Source organism: Otolemur garnettii, unplaced genomic scaffold (genome assembly GCF_000181295.1).
Source record: "Otolemur garnettii isolate 467f Iridium unplaced genomic scaffold, OtoGar3 scaffold00148, whole genome shotgun sequence".
NCBI classification, from domain to species: domain Eukaryota; kingdom Metazoa; phylum Chordata; class Mammalia; order Primates; family Galagidae; genus Otolemur; species Otolemur garnettii.
The window spans coordinates 1,386,019-1,413,879 of NW_003852543.1; the positions used below are offsets into that span (position 1 = coordinate 1,386,019).

At 42.8% G+C, this 27,861-nt stretch overlaps 1 protein-coding gene and 2 pseudogenes across 2 annotated transcripts in view; 1 reads left to right on the forward strand and 2 right to left on the reverse strand.

Moving 5' to 3' along the window:
* Positions 1–27,861, reverse strand: part of MERTK (MER proto-oncogene, tyrosine kinase) — a 120,137-nt gene that overhangs the window by 26,559 nt on the left and 65,717 nt on the right. For both annotated transcript variants that reach the window (XM_012811029.2, XM_023518822.1), the window contains 4 exons: positions 21,484–21,667; positions 13,661–13,812; positions 4,181–4,334; positions 1,212–1,365 (listed from right to left, as the gene is read on the reverse strand). In XM_012811029.2, the coding sequence (XP_012666483.2) occupies positions 1,212–1,365; positions 4,181–4,334; positions 13,661–13,812; positions 21,484–21,667 (644 nt within the window). The remainder of the gene's footprint in view (positions 1–1,211; positions 1,366–4,180; positions 4,335–13,660; positions 13,813–21,483; positions 21,668–27,861) is intronic.
* Positions 11,048–12,321, reverse strand: LOC100946446 (annotated as a pseudogene).
* LOC105887955 lies at positions 18,410–19,034 on the forward strand (annotated as a pseudogene).

Consider the following 27,861-nt stretch of genomic DNA (forward strand, 5'->3'; position numbering starts at 1 on the left):
CTTGATAGTTCCTGGGAATACTTTCATTCCTAAATATTTGAAATAGTACCATAGTCTTGTTAATGTACTTACTGTACTCAGCAAATGCACTTTCTGGCAAATTCTACTATTTTCCCCAACCTCAAATTTTCCCAGATTATTATAACCAGGGTTGAATCAAAGATATCAAAGACTCATCTAAGAGGTCAGCTGTGGTGGCTCATGCCTATAATCCTAGCACTCTGGGAGGCCAAGGCAGGTGGATTGCCAAAGCACAGGAGTTCAAGACTAGCCAGGGCACTCTACTGAGGATGACAAAGTGAGACTCTGTCTCCAAAAAAACAAAACATACATTTAAGATACGTTTGGGTGCAAAATTCATGAGTTAGTGGAGGCCGGGCTGGTAGAAATATTTTCATTTCTTTTTTTATTAATTATTTTTTAAATTATTAATTGATTGATTGATTGATTTTTTGAGACAGATCTCACTTTGTCGCCTTTGGTAGAGAGCAACCTCAAACTCTTGGATCCTCTTATCTCAGTTTTTCATTTTTACTAGAGATGGGTCTCACTCTTGCTCAGGCTGGTCTTGAACTCATGTGCTCAAGTAATCCACCTGCCTCAGCCTCTCAGAGAGCTATGATTATAGGTATAATGGGGGTAATTTAATTAATTGTTTCTTGAGATGGAGTCTCACTCTGTCGCCATATCATTATCATAGCTCACAGCAACCTCAAATTCTTGGGCTCAAATGATCCTCTTGCCTTAGCCTCCTGAGGAGCTGAGACTACAAGGTGCCTGCCATGTCTCCTGGCTAGTTTTTCTATTTGTATAGAGAAGGGGTCTCACTCTTGCTCAGGCTGATCTCAAACTCCTGAGCTCAAGTAATCCTCCCTTGCACCTCAGTTTCTCAGAGTGCTAGGATTATAGTCAAGCATCCCATGCCTGGCCTTGGGGTAAGTTTTAAGGCTTCTAATAAAAATCATCCTTTAACAGCAACCCAGTTTGAGTAGTAAAGGGGACTGATTATCTTCCCTGTATGAGAACTCTTTCGAGGGCTGACTTTTACTGTTGGCTGCCTTTGTAAGCATTGGGCTACATAAGGAAGCTGGGCTTGCATAAGGCAGGGCCCCCATTCGGGTGCAATGTGAGGGGCAGGGCCAACTGGAAATGCGTCATCGTTGGATAACAACCTCAACAATATCACTGACATTTTTAACTAGTCTACTTACCCAAACTTGGTCTCCTGGACTCTTTTTTTAATGGCCAGAGAGATATAAAAAATCAACCCAATCAAAACAAATCCACAAAAGCAGCCAAGGATGATGAGCACAGGATCTGTGTTGCCAGGCGCTGGAGTTGATGAAGGGGCATAATCTACCGAACCTGGTAAAATACCAATGGAATAAATTCAAAACATCTCTTTGGGATTTGAAATACATGAGAAACATTGGCTTGTAAGAGGGAAGAACACATAGTCAGAATTGTGGTCTTTTATAACCTACAAATGCAGGCAGTCCTTACTCTGTACAAGCTAAGACCATGCACAGTGATCTTAATAATCAGTGGGACCCTAGTTTGATTTTATTATTCCACTGTGTGCGTGTATAGACACATATATCTCAAAACATCCCATTGTACTCCTTAAATACATACAGTTTTAAAACAATGATTTTTTAAAAACAACAGGAAAACTGTTTTGGTTATAAATGTACCAGAAAATGAAAAACACAGTAAAACTAATATTCACTTGGTACACTACAATTTAAAACATTAAAAACATTAAGAATTAAAGTGCTGCTTGGCACCCATAGCAGGGTGGTTACGGCGCCAGCCATGTACACTGAGGGTAGTGGGTTCCAACCCGGCCCAGGCCAGCTAAATAACAATGACAACTGTGACAACAAAAAATAGCCGGGTCTTGTGGCAGGTGCCTGTAGTCCCAGCTACTTAGGAGGCTGAGGCAAGAGAATCACTGAAGCCCAGGAGGTGGAGGTTGCTGTGAGCTGTGATGCCACAGCTCTCTACCGAGGGTGACATAGTGAGACTCTGTCTCAAAAAAAAAAAAAAAAAAGACTCTGAAGAATTAAAGTGTTATTTCTTTGTAAAACACCTGTCATGGTGACTTAAGATAAAGAGAAAATATATTTCCCATGTTTTAGAGAATTGCCATACACCTTCCCAAGTTTGGACAAACTTCCGATGTTTTATCTTCTGTACTTTCAATGTTTTAAAATATCTCTGAGAATTCCTTTAGTGTTAAGTTTTTTGCCCGTGTCACTTTCTCTGTGACGTCTCCATCCTTTTTTGTCACAACCTCTTCATTTATGTGGATAACTTTACCTTCACTAAGTGCCTCGGCTGCATATCTAAAACCTATCAAACAGTGGCCATATCAACATTCCACTGTCTATTTACGTGCGATTCAAATTTCAGTTTCAACACTATCACTTTTCATTTCTCTGCTGCACGTTCATCTTTGTTCTCCAATTCCCTCTTTCAATTACCCATTTTGTAAAATGTCACATCAGCTCATCACTGGGAGACAGGGAGGCAGCACAGCCACGTGCCTCCAGTAGATGTACAGGAACTGAAAGACAGTTCTGCAGTAACCAATCACTACCAAGATTTCGAAAGACATGACACCACTGGTCACGATCATGAAGCCCATCTGTTATCAACCTGGTGATTTGAGGCCTTAACAGCTAGCAGCCAAGTTATGCTTTATGTAATTACAGTTGATATAAGATGGTAACTAAAATCTGAACCATACAGTTGGGGAACTGACATTATGTAACTGTGGCAACTGAAATTTATGCCTGTTGGAGCTGTGCAAGGCAAGGGTTGCCTGAGTAGCAAAGCTTTTACAAATTTTAGAGTTTAACATGAATGAAGATAAATGCTCTGTAGTCTTAAACTCTTGATTTTTTTTTAACTGTTCCTTTAGAATCAGAATGTCACTGTCTTTGAATTTCCACCAGGTAGACACATCCTGTCTTCCCATCACCAGTGACTAACACTCCCCAAGTACTGAGCCCGGGGACAGCAGAAATGCAATACAGTTCCATTTCAGCACTAAAAGGAAGAGCACGCTTGAGGGTCATTGGGAACAGACTGATGAGAACTTAGTTGTCTGTGTCTAAGTCCTGTCTACTACTGGGTACAAAGGCCAGGTTTGGCATGAACCTGTAAATGTACAAGTCACACTCATGTAGACGACAGTGTGTGGATTTTATGCCGTTTAACATCAAACAACCTAGGGCAGGTCAGAGTCAGAACACGGTGGCTCCACTGGGCTTGGAAACGAGCACAGCATTTGAATCACGTGGGGCTCCACAGTGGCACCGAGCCAAGGGACACTGCAGTGACACGCAAAGGCCAGCACACATGGTTGGGCATTTAGCTCAGTCAGCACAGGGCAGTCAGAGATGGCTTCCATAGGAAACAGTTCATGTTTGGTGCAGACTGAATCACAGAGCACACTAGGCAAGGCTTGAATGGGTAAAAACCCGGCAAGCAGTACTGCTTCAAACCTAGCAAAACGAGCACTAGCAAAATAAATAAAGAGCCAAGCAGAGAAAGCTACGGATTAACCATACTGCTTGTCTGAAATTCAGGTATGTACAGCACATGCCATTTTAACTAACTTCTGTAAGCGAAGTCAAAGTTGATAATCTGAAGGACTAATCTTCCCAGTACATTATTACCAATGATAGTAACAATAGGAGGAGTTCCCAGAGGTCTCACTAGTTCTGTGAAGTGTGCCATCCTATCTGTATCATTGCAACAATTCTTTCTGGTCCTTATTTTTCTTTCTTTTTTTTTTTTTTTTTTGAGACAGAGTCTCAAGCTGTTGCTCTGGGTAGAGTGCCATGGCGTTACAGCTCATAGCTAACTCTAAATCTTGGGTTTAAGCAATTCTCTTGCCTCAGCCTCCCAAGTGCTGGGACTACAGGCGCCCACCACAATGCCCTGTTATTTTTTCGTTGCAGTTGTCATTGTTGTTTTAGCTGGCCCAGGCCAGGTTTGAACCCACCAGCCACGGTATATGTGACTGGCGGGCACCCTACCCACTGAGTACAGGCGCGGCCTTTATTTTTCATTCTTTAATCAGCCATCCGTCCCACAGGTTACCCTCTGGCAAGCTGTGTGCTGCCAGGACTACTACATTCTAGCAGGCAACGATGGCCCCAGCTCTCACCGTGTTGGGGGATGAATATCTGCACCGGGTCACTGAAGGGCCCAACACCCCCTTTGGTGATGGCTGCCATCCTCACTGTGCAGGAGGCGTTGCGGACTGGAATGGAAATTTGAGCATAGCTGCCACTGTAGCCAACTTCCTCTGATAGTTCTTTCTGGGGACAGAGAGGAAAAGAGGAAATGAAACACAGAAGCACCAGGGGTCACAGTCTGCTTACCTGCAGTTCCTTCTGAGGATAAGCCATCCCACCTACTCACCCATGTCGAGGGGCCATGTCCCCCAGCATTCCTTCCTCACTTGGGCTACAGCCAGTGGAACCAAAAGGCAGGTGGGGACTAAAGCAACCTCAGGCCTTGGGGGCAAGTAGGGTCATGAGGGCATGACACTAAGAGTGGTCACCAAGAAGCTTCTAGAGGAGAGGGAACAGGTGGCAGATGCATCCAGATGGCAAGAGCAAGACCAATTCCATGGAACTCCTGTGCTCAGAACCACCATGGCATGAGTCTGACCTGCCAGCTGCCCTTGAACCACACAGGTGGGCTCCTGTTCCTCGAAATTATAAGAATTTTGACTAAAATCTACAAGGAGGAGGGCAGATATACAATCTTTTACTTTCAGTGTGACAAATATACAGTTTGCTCACTTTTCAAAACTCTGGTTTTACTTTAATTTAGGATGGTTTAAAACTACTGCCGTGAAAGAGCAGGCCATTAAAACATAGGGAGAAATAGCCAGAACTAAGCGTGTAGACGACACTTTTGCCTTACTTCCCAAACCTTGATGATCACAATGTTCTCTGGTGTAGGAAACCCATTGTGTGTTTTAGACTGGCCTTTCAAAGGAAAATTTTAGGAGTTGCATAAGCTGAAATGAAACTCTAGAAACATGTCTTTATCTCTGAATCTCAGAAATTTGATTTCAGAGAGATAAAGAGAGAATAGGAGGGCACAGATACCCCCGATTATCAATGATCAGCAAAAGTGTGATTCTGTTGGCAACTTTATTCCTTAGTCACTTGGTCTCAAACCTATACTTCTAGTGATGGTGCAGGAGGGGCCCAACTCAGCACCTAAGGAGATGGCAGTCCCATATTCATGACCAAGAGAGCACCCAGTCGGCCATCCAGAGACTGCTTCTATATCTAAACAGGCAGTGACAACCAGGAACAGAAATGCTGGCTATAAATTGGGGTTCCCATGACTCCTCCTTGGGTTCATTTAATTTGCTAGAGTAGCTCCCAGAACTCAGGAAAACGCACATTGCCTGGCTGATTATAAAGGATTACAGAGGATCTGAAAAGATGCACGGAGAAAGGCCTGTAGGAAGGGTGCAGAGCCCACGCCCCGCATGCACCAGGAACCTCCAGGTGCCCAGCTATCTGGAAGCTCTTGGAAACCATTCTTCTGAGGTCTTTCAGGGAGACTTCAATGGGGGAAACCCTGCAAGCCCGTCTTTTCAGATTCTTCTTAGCCTCTCTGTACAGTGTTCCTTCCTCCCAGGTATGGCACGGGCCCTCTTCTGAAATGGAGGTCGTATGACTTTCAATCAGACAAGGTAGAATGAGAATTTCTTTATGGCAGCCCCAAGACATAAAGCCAGGAAAGATTAGAGTCCGGCCTTGGGGAAGGAAAGGAGCAAAGGAAAGGAGGCAGGAGAAGATCAGAGAGAGATTATCTTTTCTGAGGCCCAAGGTACCCAACATTATAACAAAAGACTGTCTTTCACTTTTAAAGCTCTAAATACCAAGCGTTGCTTCAGATACCAAGGACAAAAGGCAAAATGCTGCAGGCAAAAGATATGCTTATTGATTTAGCCACGTAGGAAACAACAAGGACTATGGGAATTATAAGTCAGGAATTACAGATGAAAACCAATATACTGGGGGGAGGGGTGCCAAAAAATGTATACACATTTTTAGTGCTCCTGTTGGAAGTAAAATAGATCATCCCCAAAAGTGTATGAATTTTTCAGTAAAATGGATATATGTAGCATGTCTAGGTACACTTGACCAGTACCAGTACCTTCGATTCAACTTCAAAAAGTAACACATGTACATAGATAACATCTCTTAGAATGTATATACATTTTTTGGCACCCTCTGTATACATAAGGTATACATGTCATACCCCCAGACAAGGAATGAAACAGAAAAATACAATCCTAAATGATATTTCTACCCACAGGAGCCTGATCTTATGAAATTTGACAGAGATTTTTTTGTGTGTGAAGTAAACAAATTAATAATTAATGATTTTTTAAACATATTCTGACACCTTTTTTAGAGCATTATATTTATAGCAACCAGTTTTGAGCATGGGTTTGTTGGTAATTCTGTACTTAATTTGGGAAGGGGGCAAAAAAGCATCAGGTAGGATAACTCTACAGTCCAAACGCCTAGTCATGCAGTGACTCGGGCCCGCAGCTGAGAAAGAATCCACACATCTGCATCCCAGCTTAATGCCTAATAGTGCCTCAAAGTGTAAGACTCATACCTGAGAAGGAACACTGGGGCTGCTTCTGGCTGCATGCTTTCTTTTCTAGAATAATTCATATGCAATCATATCATTTATTAGAGAAATTATCTCAAAATCCATGACTGGGAAAGAATAAAATATCTAGAAGAGCAGCTGTCCTAACAAAAACAAAATCATACTTTTGGAAATAAACAGAAACCTATTCACGTATCCCAAATTCAAAAATATAAAATCTGAAATGTGGGATTGGCACAGTAGCTCATGCCTGTAATCCTAGCACTCTCAGAGGCTAAGGCAGGAGGATTGCTCAAGATCAGGAGTTTGAGACCAGCCTGAGTAAGCTTGAGACCCCATCTCTACTAGAAATAAGAAAATTAGTTGGGTGTCATTGGGCAGGCACCTATAATCCCAGCTGCTCAAGAGGCTGAGGCAGGAGGATTACTTGGGCACAAGAGTTTGAGATTGCTATGAGCTAGACTGACACCACAGCACTTTAGCCTGGAGCAATAGAGTGAGATTCTGCCTATAGAAAAAGAAAGAAAGAAAATCTGAAAGTTTTTGAGCACCAACATGATGGTTAAAGGAAATGCTCATTGGAGCATTTCAGATTTAAAATATTTGAATTTGGGATGTTCCCTCAGTAAATACTACATATAATGCAAATATTCCAAAATCTGAAACATTCTGAAATTTGAAACACTTCTGGTCTATAGCATTTCAGACAACTGATATTCAACTTGTACTTACCACTTAGGGCCTATAACTCATTACAAAAACTCAGAGAGGTTAGTTTTTCACTTCCACCTCCTATTCCTTAAGTGAGTGAGCAAATGCAAAGAGTTAACCTATGTGAAGTATGTGACCTTCATACAGATTTGACCTTGTGGTATCTTTCAAGTCTTGGCACATGAAAGAAAATCATCATCAAAGTTGTCTTCCCTAAACCAAGAAGTTTATTTGACCGATTCATGGAGTTTACTGGCATTATAGATTTATCTTCCAGGTACCATCTTTAATCTATCCCTGGATTTCAGACGTGGTTCAGACCTTTGGCTGTCCTGTCTCATGGGAATTTTGCCTGTTCCTCATACCTTCAAATAACACCAGCTCAGCTCAGATGCTTTGCCATCCTTTGACAGTGAGTAAGAGGGAAAAAGGAGGAAACAAAGAGGCAGTGGGCACATGCCAACTACCAGACATACATCTCTGCTCATCAGGAGAGCTCCTTAGAAGGCTGAGGTCTGGAGTCAAGGAATCCTTAAGTGCCTTAAGTGTACTGCAGCTTCCCTGGGTCTTTAAAAAAGTTGGTGCTATATATCATGTTGTCTCAAGGCTGTAATAATCTCTGCTATGAGATTTCCTTCCAAGATATCTATCGTTTCCAAACACAGATTAAACCAGCATTAGAGCCATAATCCCCCCAAAATGAACTTCATAAAAACCACACACCTAAAAATGCATCTCATGGTTTGAGCAATTCTGAGCCAAAGCTAAATAGATTTATTTATTGTAGAACATCAAAGTACTTTAAACTTGCCAGTATACACTGTGTGTCTTCAGGAAGGGAGTACAACATGCAATATTTTATATATTTATATGCTCACTGGACTATTTTTTCATAGATGCCCCACTGAAACCTTATGGGAATAGGGATGGAGTGGAAAATCCTAGTCCATGCTTATCAAAAGACTGTCCCATTCACAGAGGGAAATTCTCCTGCTGGTTTAGATGGTGTAGCTGGGTCTACACACTGATTCCACAGTGCTAAGAATGTCCATGAAGCATATTCAAGGCCCTGTGTTCAGACAGTACAAAGATGAGCAAGACACAGCTTCAAGGTCAAGGGGAACAGATCGCACTTGATCTGTATCTCTGGATATTAAGTTCTGATTTGTAAGGCAAGGGATATCAAGAAAAGTAGAACAAAAAAACTAGATATCTTAAGATATAATAAATATAAATACAGCAAATATCAGGAAGTTCTTAATGTGAAAGTGACACAAAAATTATAAGATTGCAAAGGTACAAGCCTGCCTTCAGTGTAACTGCAATAACCCACCCAAAGACCACTTCCAAAAATGTTCTGAAATTATGCACCCTTATTATAGTTATAAGTGAAAAATGTCTTTCAAAAATAGCCAGCTCCACTGATTTGCATAAAGAAAGAGCAGCCTGAGTAACAGTTTTCTAAAAATGGGAATGAGTAGACAATTTTGAGAGATGCAGTTGTGTTTTCCTTAGCCTTGCCCTTCCAAGATGAAGGGAGTTTAAGGAAATTGAAGTGATGGATGCCGAGATCCTCTCAAACTTCACTCTGGGTGTGGGTTTCAGGCTCCTCCCAGGGTTGGCATTTCTTCAGTGTTCTTTTTTGCCTCCAACTGTGCAGCATGAGCTTGAAACTTAGCTGCATCAGAGAATGTTTCCCAAACTCAAAGGAGGCACCAAGTCTTTGTTGTCACGAGACTGTCATGATGTAGGAAGCATAGCATAAGCACAATGCAAATGACCTTCTCCTAAGGATGATCCAGCATTTCCAAGGAATGACTGGAAAGGTCACAGCCCTAACTATGGCAGTACTGTTCTCCCTGCAGAAGGGACCATTCTGAACAAAGGGTGATGAGAATGCACAGTGCAGCTGAGCATTAGTGGCACTTAGTGTACAAGGCTTTCTGGCCACAGTCACTCATAAGATTTTCATCATTGTTGCCCTTCAGTGTGCCTCAGCTCAAGAAGTCCTTTCTAGAAAAGAAGGTTCACCCATGCCAGAAGGAGAGTGACAGAGGATGACCTGAAGTTGTTTAAACAAATTGGTGTCTGCTCATAATAATTATTTTCTGACAACCAGAGAAAGGTAAAATTTCTACTGAACTGAAACACCATTACCGAACCTCTATGCTTAGTATAGACAGCATTTGGCATTGTGAAAAAAGACCCTTTCTCTAAGAGAGGCATTGGTTCCCCTGACTCGGGCAATGGGGAAATGCAGTGAATCCAGGGGCACCTCGCACAAAACGCCTTGGGACAAAAGACCAGGAAAGGAGAAATTTCTCTTTCATCAGTGACTTTTAAATAGGATTATTACTGTTAAGAGTAACTCCATTATCAGTTACCTAAGGCAGAAAAACAAGGGCTTCCAAGCCCTCTTGTTTTTCTGCTACTTCCATCCCCTACTGTTGCAAACAGTCTGCTTTCTGATAGGTAAGTAAAGGCAGGAAAAGGAAAACAAATCCCAACTGTCCTTTTGGAAAATAGCAGTTTTGATAAATGCCGGTTAATGTGAGGTTAAATATGATCAAAGCAAAGCTTGGCCATCGTCAGTGGGTGCAGCTGTCTACCCACTTGCCCTGTTTATCTTTCAGCCAAGGAGCTGTATAACTGTCATGTCATGCTCCATAAAAATGCCATGAAGATGCTAAAATTTGGATCTATCCCTAGGGTTAGATCCATTAGGTACATGACAACAAAAAGGCAGCATAATTTCCATGATCATGGTAAAGAAGAAACAGTCTATAATGAAGCCAGGGCATCTGCCCTTCCATGGATGTTCTATGTCACAAAAGGAGTCGGTATTACCTCACTCTTTTCCTTTCCCTGGTGGAAAGGGGACCCGTCTGGAAGCCGCCCACCCAACTGCACTCAGGCACCATCACTCATCTGCCCCCCTTACTTCCATTGTGGATCCAGTGTTCATACCATAGTAGTGATAGACTTCACAGAAATCAAAAATCACACACCCCCCTGGGTCTAACCAGCAAAGTCACTGCATGGCCCTGGCTGGTTCTTAGAGAGGCAGTCACAATTTCTCACATAGATCCTTTTTGTCTGTTGTTTGCTATAAAGTGTCTTTTTTAATGAATATTATTTTTAGACAACTTTGTCTAAAAGTTGACATGACATTTTCTTTTCTTAAAAACAATGCTCCTACACCAAATAAATCACGGACAAAATAAATGAAGAGCTCCAGAAGACATCAGTCCCCTTTGTTTTAAGTGTTGTGTGGATTACAAGCAGCAGCCAGTTATGATGACAGATGATAGACCCAAAGTTATTGCCAAATTTCTTAACATTTTCCCATTTCTGAACCATTCCTTAAAAAATAAAAAATAAAAAAAATCACAGGCTGGACTCAGAAGCTCACACCTGTAATCCTAACACTCTGGGAGGCCCAGGTGGGTGGAGTACGTTAGCTCAGGAGTTGGAGACCAGCCTAAGCATAAGTGAGACCTCATCTCTACTAAAAACAGAAAAACTAGCCAGGTGTTGTGGTGGGGGCTTTTAGTCCCAGATAATCAGGAGGCTGAGGCAAGAGGATCACTTGAGCCCAAGAGTTTGAGGTTACTGTGAGCTACAATGCCACCATACTCTATGCAGGGTGACAGAGTCAGACTCCATCTCAAAAAAAAAAAATCACACATAGGGTCACACCATCCTCACAGTGGTCCAGTAGAGCAACCATACCATCCAGATTCATGTTTTCAATAATACTGAGCTAGTAGTTTTTGAAATTAGCAAGGATGTGTTTGTGCTGTGGTCCCTGTCATAAAAGGTTTTACTCTTTCTGGTCACTGTTCAAGTTTGCCTTTGAATAACCTCATGTAATCTTTCATGTACTTCTTGTAGGCTTCTGCTGTGAAGCTGATTTCCTGCGAGTGACAGTTCATGACAGTATCAACACCCGGGATTGCTATGCTTTCAATACGTTTGCCCTTTAGGGCCTTCAGTGGAGGCATTTCCATTGCTGACCAATGAGCAGGTCATTAATGTTAGCCTCTATCCTACTGACCATCTTCCCTTCCCCTCCAGCTCATGCATCATCTCCTGGATCTTGTAAATGTCAGAGAACATCTCTTAATGGCTGATGAGGTCCTGGTAAATAATCATGACTGAGACCAGGAGTTTGGAGCCCAAGCAGTACAGCCAGAGTAAGCAGGGCTTGGGGCAAAAAAAGAGCTTGTTTGCTATTATGAAACAAAACAAGTACTCATACTAGTGAGTCCATACTGAACGAAGGAGGATTTTTGCCATCTTTAGATTATAAGGCAGGAACTAGCAGACATACTGATGCACCCCAACCAGAGCTCTGCCCAGGCCAAAGCACATATTGGTTTTCAAAATAATCCTCGTTGACAATTATGATGATATTCTCAGTGAGCAAGAAAACCTTCCTAGCCCTGGCCAGACTTGGTAGACCAGAGTAGGCCAGCAGTATGTTCTGGTGGAAAGAAGGTGGAGGTGAAGGTTGCTTATATGAATAAACTCATTTTATTATTCATAAAGAAGAATATAAGCCATCTTCGTAATACAGAAGTCTCGGTTGTACTTCTGACCTCAAGCATTTTATTGGCCTCCTTGCTACCTATAAACAAACAAACAAACAAAAAACAGGCCTAACTATCAGGGCCCTGCATTTCAGGATCACAACTCCCCAATCCAGCTTCATTTCATACCTGGCTCTCATAAAGGATTCACGTTCTAGGCCTTTCAGTGAGACAGGATTTGTTTTAATTTGTTACATTGTGCCTTCTCTCATGTTATCTTCTCCCACTTAAAACTCCTCAGTCTTCACCTGTCAAAATCATTGCAACCTGTGTTTAATTTTGTGTGTCAGTCTGACTGGGTCACAGGGGTGCCCAGCTATGTGGCTAACCATTATTTCTGGATGTGTCAGTGAGGTTGTTTTGGATGAGATTAGCATTTGAACTGGTGAACTCACTAAAGCAGATTGCCCTCCCCAGTGTTGGTGGGTCTCATCCAATCCACTGGGGGCTTAAATAGAATAAAAGGTGGAAAAAGGAGGAATTCTCTCCCTTTCTTCTGCCTGAATACTTAAGCTGAGAAGCAGGTCTTCTCCTACCCTTGGACTGAGAGCTACAGCCCAGCCCGCTGGTTCTCAGGCCTTCAGATGTGGGCTGATTTAGACCATTGGCTCCCTGGGTCTCCAGCTTGCCTACTGTGGGCCTTCTCAGCCTCCCGGAATAGCATGAGGCAATTCCTCATACTCAATCTCTTTTTGACTGTGTGTATTAATTAGCTGTTTCTCTGGAGAATCCTGACTAATATGTACATACAGATCAAGTACTACTTCTGCTGGAAAAGGCATAACATCTTTGCGTATCCTTTCTGAATGTGCCAGATTGGAAGGCTGAAAACCATCTAAGACCCTGAGACACTCTGGGGCCGGTCACATAAGTCAAAGTGGCCATAGCATGACCACTGGGAAGCTGCACAGAGGATGGGCTTGTTTGCTGCTTGCTACACAAGGTGCTGAGACAACCCACCACCTTGCCCCCACAGGACTCACGGGCAGGAAACCTGTGTCACCAGGCTGATGTTCCATGGTGTGATATGCCATGAGTGACAAATTGCCTTGCGCTGGCCCACTGAGTCTCATCTCTAATTTCAGTTCTTATGCAGCTGTGCCAGGCCAGTTGGCTCACTTGTTTAGTCCTTTTCTTTGGCACCTGTTTACCTCTTGTTATTCTGTATGAGGTTGGGGTTCCTCCCTGATAATTTTCTGAAAAGAATCCACTGAAATTTCTAAGACTATGAATTGCCAACTGCTACTCCCTGACCTCATACTGTGAGTATCTGGGTAGTTTCCACTGTCTTCCTACAAGAGCCTGAATTCCCTGAAGGCATAAATGAAGTGACAACAGAGGATGAGTTCTATATCTACTTACTAAATTAGTAATGAATGGATGGATGAATGAGGAACACCTCAAAAGACTCCTCGGGATTTTTACCTCTAATTTTTTTTTTTTTGGCCGGGGCTGGGCTTGAACCCACCACCTTTGGCATATGGGGTCAGTGCCCTACTCCTTTGAGCCACAGGCGCTGCCCCTTTACCTCTAATTTTTACTATATTGTTTATATCCCATTGAAAGTTGCCTTGCCTAACTCAATCACACAAGGTCTTTTCACAACAAAATGAAAGCTTCCAAAACAGAATTATACCAGCAAGTCAAAAGGAGAGGATTAATAGCGCCCTTTTAGGGTTCAGACTTACGGTAGTCCCCATGCTCTGCCAGATGTGAGATATCCGGTAGCCCACCAGCTCCCCATCCTGCCGCTTCATTGGAGGCCGCGTCCATCGGACGTCCACGTGATTACTAGATTCATTCAGAAACACGGTGATGTTTAAAGGTGCTACGGATGGGGCTATAAAAGAAAAAGGAGAGAAGGATGAAGAACCACAAAGGAAAACACATACAGGGCAGTGCTTGTGGCTCAAAGGAGTAGGGTGCCAGCCCCATATGCGGGAGGTGGCACGTTCAAGCACATACAGATTCATGCTTATCTTGGTTTTAGTTTTTAAATGTTTCCAAGGAAAGTACTCAAATGAGACAGAGATTAATAGCAGGTGTTCACCCTCTTTTCAATTAAAGACCATTGAGATATGACATGAGTCTTAAAAAGTAAGCCCTTAAGCCCTTTCAGGCCAGGTGCAGTGGGTCATGCCTGTAATCCCAGCACTCTGGGAGGCTAAGGTGGGTGGAGTGCATGAGCTCACGAGTTCGAGACCAGCCTGAGTAAGTGTGAAAGCCCCCAAATCTAAAAAATAACCAGGTATTGTAGTGGATGCCTGTAGTCCCAGATACTTAGGAGGCTGAGGCAAGAGGATCTCTTGAGCGCAAGAGTTTACGGTTGCTGTGAGCGGTGACTCCACGACTTTCTATCAAGGGTGACAAAGTAAAACTGTCTCAAAAAAAAAAAAGAAAGAAAGAAAGAAGCCCTTTTAGGCTACTGAAGCCTAGAGATTCATTTTTGAGTTGAAAATGTCATGAGCATCCATTGTAAGTAACAAAGGAGAGGAAAGCAGGGAAACAGGTGGGTGGTGCTCACAGACCCTTGTGGAAGCAAAGAAGATACAACTCAAGGTCCTCCAACAGAACCTGTTGGGTAGAAAGGCAGTGTGCCTGGCTGGAGATCAGCGCTGGGGCATTTGAGATGCACAAGACAGGGAACACTGCTGAGCTCAAACAGAAAGCAACTGCAACATAAAACAGCTGGGCGTTGTGGTGGGCACCTATAGTCCTAGCTACTTGGGAGGCTGAGGCAAGAGAATCACTTAAGCCCAAGAGTTTGAGGTTGCTGTCAGCTGTGACACCATGGCACTCTACTGAGGTGATATAGTGAGATTCTGTCTCAAAAATAAATAAATAAATAAAAGTTGTATATCTATATGTGTGTATGTGGATACGTATAAACAATTTTGGAAACAAGTCAAGATCATTACTACAGGCCAGGCTCTAGGAGGCCAAGGTGGGTGGATTGACCTGAGCTGAGGGGTTCAAGAACAGAGTGAACAAAAGTAAGACCCCATCTGTAGCCGCCCGTATAGCCTATGGCTAGGAGGAGTGACAGTTATAAGTAACACCTGTAGCTCAACAATGGAACACCTTGGTGTAAAGGGCATGGGGAGGGATTTAGCTCATAAGGAGCAAGAGAGAGCTCCTGAGACGAGAGCATTGGTGAATTGGCAATCTCTACACCTGTGGTGTCAAGAGGCAGGAGATCAGCCTTATATTAGACTGGAGGAGAAGGCAGTCGGGAGTGAGCTCATTCTATTATGGACCACTTACTCTGACTCTGTCTCCTCTCCTGCCTGCAGAACGCCAGCCTGGATCACTAGGCTCTGCTAAAGACTAAGATCTATCTTTCTAAGAAGACTGCTTTTCTCTCTCAAAGACTATCTCTCTTTCTCCCCCTTCCTGCTAATGTAAATAGCCCTCAGGCACCTAAGAGCAATTGTTCTTGAGCAAGGTAGCTTAGCAGTCCACGTCCAGAACACAGCTAGATAGGCTGAGGATGGAGACCAACCAGTCTTGGGCCCTGATAAGTGGCATCTATGAAGGGACCCCGACACCCATCTCTAAAAATAGCCAGGAGTTGTGGTAGGTGCCTATAGTCCCAGCTACTTAGAAAGCTGAGGCAAGAGGATCTCTTGAGCCCGAGTTCGAAGTTACTGTGAGTTATGATGCCACAGCACTCTACGTAGGGTGACAAAATGAGACTCTGTCTTAAAGAAAAGATCATTACTACAGTCTTTTTTGGGACAGAAGAACTTGACTACATTTTTTAAACCTGAAAATAATATGCTCTTTGACCAAAGCATTTTATTTCCAGGAATTTAATCTGTAGGTGGTGTTATATTCATACAGCCTAATAGTGACAAAAGGGAATAATGTAATTATGATATAAATTTTGATACATTTCCAATGGAATATTTGCTACCTGGCTATTAAAAAGAATTAGGTATAGTGTGTGTACTGGTATGAAGAGATATCGAAAGGAAGAAAAAAATCAAATTGCAAAAAAATATAAATCGATCCATTTTAGAAAAGCAAAATTTTTTTATATAGGGTGGACATAAAATTTGTGGGCAATTTACTATGTGAAACTATTTTAAATTGCACATGAACTTCATGTCCACCCTGTATGTAGAAGGAAAAAAATATATATCAAATTTGCCTGTAGTAGTAGTATATACAATTACATATTGTTTGATGTGTCTGCTGATTTCAGGAGCAATAATCATGAAGTTAAAATGAATTTCACGTAGGAAATTCACTTCTATAAGTGTCTATGAAATCAGTCATTCAAATCCGTTGTAGGATTTAGGGATAAACACAGCCAGCTTGACGTGTCTTTATGTCTGCCTCCTTCCCAAACCCTTCTATGAAGACAGTGTGGAATTTAAAGCGATATAAACTCACAAAGTAAAGAGGAGTCAACAGTGGGGAAATTTCAACACATTTGAAAGCTGAAAAAGAGATGAAGAAGGTATAATTAATTTAGCAACCCAATATTCCTCCACGAACCACACAAAAAGCTCAGAACTACGAACCCAGGACTGAAATGGAAACTAAAACTAGGAGGACAGATGGGAAATTTAATTAAGAAGTAGTTGCCTTAGGGAGGCCAAGGCAGGAGGATTGCTTGAGGGCAATCAAGAACAGCCTGAGCAAGAATGACACCCTGTATCTGTAAAACATAGAAATATTAGCCAAGCATGGTTGGCATGCACCTGCAGTACCAGCTACTTGGAAGGCTGGGGCAGGAGGATTGCTCAAGTTTGGGGGTTTGAGGTTGCAGTGTGCCATGAGCATTCCACTGCCCTCCAGCCTGAATAGTCGAGGAAGACCCTGTCTCAAAAAACAAACAAAAAAAAGTAGTTGCTCCTCAAGGTCTTTCTACCCCACCCCCACCCACCTGGCAAGAACTCCCTCAGGATCCATAGGAAACAAGATGATTTATTCTTGGAATTGAAAAGCCAGCAGGGTTTAGGTATTAGGGTACCAGCAGTGTGGAGGCATGGTGAGGGGCCACACTGAAAACCAGGGAAATTAAGTCTGCGCACTAACTAAGGAGGACTTACCTCACCCTTTCTCCCTGACCCGGGCTCTGAGAACAACAGCAGTCATGTTTAAAGTCCTAGGGGAGGGGATGACAGACTCCTTTTCTAAGGGAAGTGAGAAGCCACAGAGGAAAGAAAGCCATTGTGACACCTGGGGGTATCTGAACCAGAACACTCAGGTTGCTGCTCAATCACCTCACTGTGAAGCCTATGAGCTCTGCTCACACTCAGATTTCCAACCAAAGTGCTGGGTCTTCACTTAAGACCATCAAAGGTCTGGAGAAGCCTCCTACAGAAATGTGAGAGACCAAAAAAAAAAATCCCACACAGGACAGAGGGCTCAGGAGACAAAGCCAGTGCAGGAAACTAGAAAGAACTAAAAAACAAACAAACCAGAAATAATATATGCAAAGATAAGAAACAGTTCTAGCTGTGACACCATGGCACTCTACTGAGGGGGAGAAAGGAAGAGTCTGTACTAGAAAGAACTAAAAAACAAACAAACCAGAAATAATATATGCAAAGATAAGAAACAGTTCTGATGAATGAGAACCAGAAAAGAAGGTCAATGAAAAGACTTGAAATTAGCAACATGATAAGCAAAATAAATTATTTAACAGAAGAATTAGAATACAAATCATTAAATCCCCAAGAAAGTAGAATAAAAAGCAAAAGAAAAGAGGCCAATTTGAGAAAAGAAAATTCAAGAAGCAATTGAAGGGATCTTACTAACAATTGTCTTGCCTAATTTCTGAGGGTGGGGGTGGGGTGAAAAACAAGAGCAGAATATTTCTTTACCACAGATAAAGAAAGTAATTTCATAATAAAGTTGTCAATTTATTAGGAAAGCATAGTAATAGTAAACATTTCTATACAAAATAACAGAGCTTCAGCTGGGCATGGTGGCTCATGGCTATAAACCTAGCACTCTGGGAGGCTAAGGTGGATAGATAGCTTGAGCTCAGGAGACCAGCCTGAGCAAGAGTGAGACTGTATCTCTACTGAAAACATAAAAACTAGTGGGTATTGTGGTGAAAACAGAAAAACCAGCCAGGTATTGTGGTGCATGCCTATATTCCCAGCTACTTGGGAGGCTGAGACAAGAGGATTGCTCAAGCCCAAGAGTTTGAGATTGCTGGGAGCTATGATGATGTCAGGGCCACAGAGCAAGACTGTCTCAAAAAATAAATAAATAAACAACAAAATAACAAAAAAACTGAAACAACAGAGCTTCAGAACATTTGAAACGAAAACTGGTAGAAGCAAGTAGAAATAGATAAATCCACAATTATACCCGTAGATTTCAATACCCTTTTCTCAATCATAGAACAGAAAATCAGTAAGAATACAGATTTGAAAAATACTTTCAGCCAACGTGACCTAGCTGGTTGGCATTGATAGAACACTCAACAAGAGCAGGATGCTAATTCTCAAAATTTGGATCTTGGTGTGGTGGCTGCCTCCGCTCTCATCTTGTGCTCTCTCTCTTTCCCCTTTCTGTGCACCTGCCTGGCTGTGCAAAACCCTGCTGGGAAGAGGCGCTCATTGTTTCCCCCAGCAAGTGGGCCCGGCCCCAGGAGAAGGGCAACATGCAGTTCAGTTTTGCCTGGCTCTCAGAACATGCCATGCCCCGTCCTGGGGGTCCACACGGGCTGCAGGCAGGACCTGTACAGTGCCTATGATTATACAAGACCACCTATGGAGAAGCTATTGTGAAGACAGACATTCAGACAGCTCTCCCTTCTGGGTGTTAGGGAAAAGTAGCTCCATGTTCTGGCTTGGCTGAAAAACACTTTACAGACGTAGGAGCTGGTGTCATAGATGAAGATTATAGAGGAAATGCTGGTGCTATACTATTTAATTTTGACAGAGAATAGTTTGAAGAAAGGTGATCGGATTGCACAGTTCATTTGTGAACAGATTTTCATCCAGAAATAAAAGAAGTTCAAATTTTGGATGACTCTGAAAGGGGTTCAAGAGGTTTTGGTTCCCCTGGAAAGAATTAAAATTCATGCCAAGACTAGAAAATGGAAAACTGTACCTTTTCTTAAAAATAAAGAGTTTTTCAGGCCTGCCAAACAACACTGACAACTACAACCACAAAAAAAAAAAAAAAAAATTGTCAGGTGTTGTGGCGGCACCTGTAGTCCCAGCTACTTGGGAAGCTGAAGCAAGAGAATTGCTTGAGCCCAAGAGTTGGAGGTTGCTGTGAGCTGTGACACCATGGCACTCTACTGAGGGTGACAAAGCAAGAGTCTGTCTCAAAAATAAATAAGTAAATAAATAGTTTTTGCTTAAAAAAAAATAAGGCTACTCATTCTCTTCAAGTACACACAGGTGATTTACTAAGATCATCATATTCTAGTGCATAAAATGAACCTCAATAAATTTAAAAGGAGTCAAGTCATATAATGTTCCTTGGTCTCAGTCAATTTAATTAGAAATTAATACTACAAAGATCTTTGGAAACTAGATTACATGGCTAGACAGCCATTCAGTCAAAGCAGAAATCATAACATACACTCTCTAGAAAATATTTTGAATTGGATGAAAATAAAGTATATCAAAATTGGAAATACAGTATATCAAATTTGTTTGCAACGGCTTTATATTTTCATTTGAAAAAAGAATATATTTTCCAATTTTGACCCTAGGATTTGCACAAGAATCAAGCCCTCAAAATTTCTGATCCAGACCTGTCCCACCATCTGCATGAAGATTGAGTGCTGATTTTGAGGACAGAAAGAGGGGAAGAGAGAGAGTCCGGGGACATGAGAGTTCTAAGTCAGGGAATAAGAATAACTGCGTAATTCAAAGTTTACGGAGCCACATAGTCATTCCAAAACTCAAAGGAAACATCTCCAAAATTAAAAGCAACACATAGAAAGTCTTTAAAGTTTAAAGATGTAAACATAATTTTCTTTGGCCAAGAAAATAGACAGTCAATATCATTTACTGCACAAAGCTGCTGTGAGGATCTACTGAAATAAGGCATAGAAGGCACCTAAGTTCCTCGGCATATAGGGGTAGTTGGTGAACTTAGCCATCCTCATATCATGACTTCTCTTGAGTTTGATGCGATAAAAAATAACTTTTGTGTATAATTATATTTTAATTAAACATAACACATGTTGGTTGTGTACAGTGGCTGAAACCTATAATCCTAGCACTCTGGGAGGCTGAGGCAGGAAGATTGCTTGAGCTCAGAAGTTAGATAGTAGCAGCTTGAGCAAAGCGAGACCAGCCCTAATTTCTACTAAAAATTGAAAAATTAGCCAGATATTATGGCAGATGCCTGTAGTCCCAGCTACTCAGGAGGCTGAGGGAGGAGGATCACTTGAACTTAGGAGTTTCAGATTACTATGAGCTAGGCTGACACTACCACCCTCTAGCCCAGGGCAATAGAGGGAGATTCTATCTTTAAAAATAAAACAAAAAAACCCCCAAACCACATGTTGCCTAGCCCACTGGCCCACATCTGTAATCCTAGGACTCTGAGGTGGGAGGGTTATTTGAACCCAGGAGTATGAGGTTACAATGAGCTATGATGACACCATTTGTACTCTAGCTTGGGCAACAGGGCAAGACCCCATGTCAAAACAAAACAAAACACTCACATGTGATTTTCTTTTTTTTTTTGAGACGAAGTCTCACTTTGTCATCCAAGGTAGATTGCATAGAATGCTACGGTGTCATAGCTCACAGCAACCTCAACTCCTGGGGTCAAGCGATCCTCTTGTCTCAGTCTCCTGAGTAGCTGGGAATACAAGTAATCGCTATGACATCAGCTAATTTTTCTATTTTTAATGTAGATGGGGTCTTGATCTTGCTCTTGCTCAGGCTGGTTGGGAATTCCTGAGCTCAGGCAATCCACCTGCATCAGCCTCCCATCCCAGAGTGCTAAGATTACAGACTCGAGCCAATGTGCCTAGCCCTACCCACATGTTCTAAAAAGTGTGCTACCTTCCCATGTAAAAGAAAGTATTATCAGTGGCATCTGTAGCTCAGTACATAGGGCACTGGTCATATATACCAAGGCTGGCAGTTTGAACCTGGCATGGGCCAGCTAAAACAACAACAATGAAAACAACAACAACAAAAATAGCTGGGTGTTGTGGCGGGCGCCTGTAGTCCCAGCTACTTGGGAGGCTGAGGCAAGAGAATTGCTTTAAACCCAAGAGTTTGAGGTTGCTGTGAGCTGTGATGCCACAGTACTCTACTGAGGGCAACATAGTGAGACTTGGTCTCAAAAAAAAAGTATCATCTCTATAAAACAAGTATAAGTTTTTGTCACTAAACCCTTTTAAAGTATAGAAGGAAAAATCTTCCCCATTTTCATTTGCCACCTCAATAAAATTTTTCTACAGGGAAAGTTTCAACAAAGCAAAGTTTAAACTCTGAATCGGGCCACTGAAAAGGGTTTATAATCACATACCATTACGGCAATATTTGTTCTGAACCCCAGGAATTACCTCCTTCGGTGGTGCTGGCCAGAATCCAAGGGCTCACTTCAGACCAGCCTATTTCATTCATGCAGGAAACAGCAACGCTGTAATTAGCCAAGGCTTGCAGCTGCTCGATTTGATATAGATGTGGTGAGGCAGAGGCGTGAAAAATCATGACGGAGCCGTTACTCAGCGGATCAGCTTCCTTGACCTGAATGAGAGTAAAGATGCGACCGGGCATTAGTAAGGTGGCGGGAATGTTGGACTCGGGGCACACATGCACTCAGTGCACGTGGCCCTTCCTCTGCACTGCGGGGAAGCTCTGCTTCCTTTCAGGGTACACACGAACCTCCCCACTGGCATTACTGTGTGTTATTCATGTTACTCGAGCACTCACTGAGGACCAGAGGAAAATGCCTAAAATAACCATTCTCACCGCAGCAGGTAAAAGAGCAAGTAATTGTAATGTTATAAGGATTACAATTTATATTAGACTGTAAAATAAAGTAGACCGTCCTCTCTCAGAGCCACCTCAATTTCTGATTTTTTTTTCTTATGGCTGTTTCAGAATGTGCGACAGGGACAACAGATATCGCATGTGGCTACCATCTAGCCTTTTAAAGAAATTATTTAAAAGGGTGGGTGTGATGGCTCTCGCCTATAATCCTAGCACTCTGGAGGCCAAGGCAGGAGGATCCCTTGAGCTCAGGTATTCAGGAGTTAGAGACCAGTCTTAGCAAGGTAAGACCCCCATCTGTACTAAAAATAGAAAAACTAGCCGGGCATCTTGGCAGGTGCCTGTAGTCCTTGGGAGGGTGAGGCAGGAGGACTCCTTGAGCCTAAGAGTTTGAGGTTGCTGTGAACACCTTCCATATCTTGCTTTAGAAGATGGATTTCTTGATTACATTTTATTGTATTGTGTAATGTGAAGAAACCTGTTCTTGCCTTGCAGCTAATTTTAGTATTCTTTAGTCTTACCCTCTTCCATCCCAGTAGAAACTCAGCTTGAAAATCGTAGTACTTTTTGTTGTTGTTGTTGTTGTTGTTGGGGAGATAAAGGAAAAGGCCCTTTGTTCCTCACCCAGCAAACTTTTCTCTACATCTCCTCCTCTTTCCAGACACTCTACCGGTCTCTTCACTCCCTTCTGCATAGGCAAGACAGGGGCGTTCCCAGCCAAAATCTACTCCTAGGCCAAACTTCCACCTTTTCCCTTAAGAATAGCTCCTGTCTAGGGATGGAGAGTTTGAGATTTTTTCCCACTTCATGCTTTTTCAAAATTTCTACCATATCTCGCTCTTATAAAATCAGAAGAGACAAAATGACATTGGGTAAAACAGAAGCAACCAAAAGCAATTTGGGGAGGAAAAAAAAATCTCTAGCCCACAAAATGTACTCCTATTAATAACTGACTTGCAATTATGGGCTGTGGATATATAATGATATTATTTTAGGATATGTGTGTTTGAAGTTTAGGCCAGTGAGCCATAAATGAACGTTCTGGAATTCCACATGCCCTGCTGGGTACCCTGAGGGTGGTGTGGGGGCTGAGTTTCCTCTCTGACTCAGACCCTGTCGGGGGGCCACCAAGAAGGTGCCTGTTGGCCTGAGGCGCCCCGGCAGGAGAAACAGAGAGCCGTGTGCTTATCTTGGTGGAGGCTGTTGGCAGATACTTCTTGTTGTTTTTTCACATTAGTGTATGCACCTACTTCCTGGTGACCAAAGGGACGGGGAGAGGAAAGCTTACACTGTCCACCCCCACCCCATTTCCGGAGTCATGTGTGGAGCATTTCCAGGCACAGGGACACCCTCTGAGAACACGTTCCTGGAAGAAGACGGGATTTCTATTACAGTCCTCAGTGGGTCCTAGGGGAAAAGCGGCCATGTAATGGCAAGAAGTACGTGAGGAAGTTAAAAATAGAAAGGGAGTATGTGGTCCAAAAATGGGTGAAGAAAGGAGCCAGTACCAGTACCAAGGGAAGTGAGCGGGTGTGTCCTGCTAGTGCGTGGATCTGAACGCCATCCAAAGCATTCATTTGTTACCAAGTCAGAGTTTAAAATTGTAATTTTACAAAACTATACTTGGTCCCTTCGGAAGTAGGAATACAGTATTCAACAGAATGGAAAATATAAGTTCTAGACTGTGCTGACAAACCCCATTAGGACTATCAAAAAAAAATTAAAGGACACCCAGTTAAATTGGAATCTCAGAAAAACAACAGATAATTTTTTAGCACAGGTATGTCACAAGATCACTCATGTTTTTTTTTGTTTGTTTGTTTTTTGCAGTTTTTGGCCAAGGCCGGTTTTGAACCCGCCATCTCTGGTATATGGTGCTGGCGTCCGGCACCTTTGACCCACAGGCGCCGCCCATGTCTTGTATTCTTATTTCATAAATAAGAGATGGGAAGGAGAACGACAAATGGATGCCCAGCTAGCTGGGGGTTGGGGGCAAGGGCAGAAAGACCATGCCAAGACCATGAGATGCAAGATGGGCAAGAAGGGCCTGTGGTTTGGCTGTCCCAGGATGGTTCTTCACATGGGCTGTGGACACCAAAACCACAGCAAAGAGAAAGCTGGCAGATGAGGCCTGCATGTGACCATCTACTGGCAGGGTGACCTGGTTTTCAGACCTTCACCTGTCCTACCTGCCTCACGTCTACCCTGAGGCCCATTCTCTCCAGGTAGGGGTGGTACTCTTCCTCAAAGCTTCCCCAGAGTTGAGCATCCTTACATGAGAGGTCACCCCATGCCCTCTTAGACTCTTCAAATAGCTGAGCAACTGGGTAACAGTTTTGAGAAGAATTGGTTCATGTTTCAGTTATGTCCATATACATAACTGCCTATCCCAAGGTCCTAATGGTTTCTAACAACAGTACCACAAAATACATGACACAAAAGCTGATAGAATTGAAGGGAGAAGGGAGACATAAATAAATAATTCAAAAGTAAGAATTGAGACCTCAATTCCCCACTTTCCATAACAGATTGAAGCATTAGGCCAAAGATCGACAAGGGAACACAAGACTGAACAAGACTGTAGCTCAACCACATCTAACCAACACATACAGAACATTCCACCCAATCACAGCCCAATAGAAATTCTCCTCAGTTGCACATGAAACATTCTCCAGGCCATAAAACAAGACTTGATAAATGTTAAAAGGAATGCAGTCATGCTAAGTATATTCTCCAAACTCAGTGGAATAACTTTAGAAATCAGCAAAGGAAGAAAACCTAAGAAATTCACAATTTTATAGAAATTTAAAGACACGGTTCTAGGCTTGGTACCCATAGCACAGTGATTGCAGTGCCAACCACATGCACTGCAGCTGGAGGGTTTGAACCTGGCCCAGGCCAGCTGAACAATAATGACAACTGCGATAAAAGATGGCCAGGCATTGTGGCAGGCACCTGTGGTCCCAGCTACTTGGGAGGCTGGGGCAGAAGAATCACATGGGCCCAGGAGTTGCTGTGAGCTGTGGTGCCAAGGCACTCTACCGAGGGCAACATAGTGAAACTCTGTCTCAAAAATAAACAAATAAATAAAATAAATATACAATTCTATATAACCAAGAGGACAAAGAAGAAATCACAAGGAAAATGATTAAAAAAAAATGAGAGTGAGGCCATTTGGAATTCTCCTACGCCGTAAGCTCCTGACTGGTGAATAAAGCCCTTCTTATAAACATGGCGTTTGGGTGCTCTTTCTCTCCATTGGGCCTCGTCTTCCTGCAACATTTTTGGTTCCCTAACCGGGAAGCAAGATCACCCTTGGAGAGAACACGCACCTGGTAGTTGCCACCAATCCTTTGGACACCCACGTGGGAGCCCTTGATCAGCCTGGGCATCGTGAACCACTGAGCGCACCAGGGAGGCAATTTGGCCTCCCTGTGTGGATGCCTTGGCTGGGCGGAGAAAGGATCCCCTTGGCAGGTCTACAAGGAGGCAAACATGGGGAGGAACTGGCATGCAGGAACAGGGACCTACACAGGGAGATGTCTAAGGCAAGGTATGATTGATCTGGGGGTCCCACTACAGTTTTAGTGAAAGAAGGAGCCTGATCAACTCCTTGGGCATTAGATCGCCACTGGCAGGTCTGTTGAGAGGTGTGACTAAGAGAACTCTGAGGGTGGAGTTGGACCTCCTTTCACAGGGCCTAGAGGAGTATTAGGTCACCTCCTATGGCTTAGTGGCAGCTCCAGTGGGAAATGAAGACTGCCCAGGTTAAGAAATGGGTTGGAATTGTGTGTACGTGAGTGCTTGGAGAATGACTGAGATGGGTAACAATAGGTGGGGTTTCGAACACACACTCCCCCCCATTCATGGGGTGAAACTAATGTGTGAGTGTGCCCTTCTTCCCTGCTCCAACTTTGCTCCCTGGCTATTCTCAGAGGAACTGGAAGTTCCAGGTTTTCCACTTTCTGTCTTTGGTGGCAGCCACATGGCCATGTGAGTCTTGGGGGAAAATGAAAAGACATGAGAAAGGATGTTGTTGTAGTTTTGTTCCTGGAGTTTCTTCGGTGAGTCTTTGGTCTCAGGAATTTGAGAATTGAGCCCACAGGCCACAGATCAGTGATAAGATGGGATATTGTTGGACGCAGGGGCATGCAGAGGAAGAGGAGAGTGCCAGAGCTATTGGCAGAGGGGCCATGCCTTGGAAAGTGTTGTGGTTCGGGCAGTTGGGTGAGCTCTGCACGGCCCCTGAAAATCTGGGGGAGAGAGTGTAAATCTCATGCTGGATGGGCTTGTATCAATATCAGTAACAGGTCTCCAAGGGGGACAGCCTCTGGAAGGGGAGAGGAGGCCCAGGTCGGAGGTTTCCTGCATGAGTCCTTTGTCTAGGGGTAAATAATTGGCCCTGAGAGATATTTTGGTCAGGACTCGGTAAATGGAAAAATACCTTTACAAACTGAATGGGTGTTCTAACAAATGAATGAATGAAGCCCCTCACTTTGGACAACGTTATTAGGTCTTTGCTGAAGTTTTTGTCTGGGGAGGGGAGTAGGGTGTGTGCTCCTTGGTCAGGGTGGAGCCATCCAAAAGGTTTCAGGCTGCTTTATTCATGACCTTGCTAGAGCTCAGAGGGCATGGCCTAGCAACATGTTTGTGCCTGGAGATGGGAGTCTGATGTCTGAGCTCACCTGAGCCTGAAAAATGGGGGTTCCCTGTCCAGCCCTGAGTGGGAAAATCCTGTATCATTTTATATCTCATAAAATGTCTCTCATTTGTAAAATGTAATAATTTGCTTGTTTAAATTGTTGGGGAAACTGAGTCTTTGTCAAAGGATAAGATTCTTCTTTTTAAACCTTCTAATTATCGGTTTGGCTGAGTGAATTGATGACTTCATAGTAAACTGAGTTATGTTTCGTGGGAAGTGAGTTTTTGAGAGTAAGAGAAATTAGACAGAAAGGAGAATGGCATGGTCTAAAGAAAGAATCTTGTGTGATAAATTTTGTCCTGAAACAGAATGGTTGTGTAAGAAAGTGAAAGGCAGGGCAAAAGTTAAAGAAAGTTTAGAATGTTTGTAGATTGTCTGTGCAGGTTAAATGAAGCTCATAAAAGTGAATTTGTGAAAGAATTCACATGTGATCCAGTTGACTATGTATTTCCTTTAAAAATCTTTCAGCTTATAATCTTATTTGAACCAATGTTTTAGGCCTTTGATATGTGACAAACCTTCCAAAATCAAAACTCTAAATTTGGGGGTGGGCGCCCATAGTGCAGTGGTTGCAGTGCTGGCCACATGTACTGAGACTGACAGGTTCAAACTCAGCCCCGGCCAACAGAAAACAAAAACAAAAACAAAAAAACCACAACTCTAAATTTGGTCTTCTTGAAATATTAAGACCACTGAAAGTCATAGGAAAACAAATTAAACTTATTTGATTTATTAAAAAATGTATAGGAAATGTTGTCAAATATGAAATGGTGATTAATTTTATATGGGTTAAGTTATATGTATGTTCCAATATTATAAAGCATTGGTCTGTCCTAATATATAAGACATTGATCTGTCCTAACATAAATTGTCAGTAGTAATTTTAATTCATCTAAAAAAAGAAAGTGTAAAAAAAAATAATAAAAAAAATGAGATGAACGATAAAACCCTATGGAATGTAGCTCAAACAGTACTTATGCAGTTATAATATGCATTTCTCTCTACGTTCTCGGCGCCCATAGCTCAGTGGATAGGGAGCTAGCCACATACACCAATGCAGGCGGTTTCAAACCCAGTCCAGGCCTACTAAACAACAATGACAACTGCAAGAAAAAAAGTAGCTGGGAGGCAGGCACCTGTAGTCCCAGGTACTTGGGAGGCTGAGGCAAGAGAATTGCTTAAGCCCAGGAGTTTGAGGTTGCTGTGAGCTGTGACACCACAGCACTCTACTGAGGGTGACGTAATG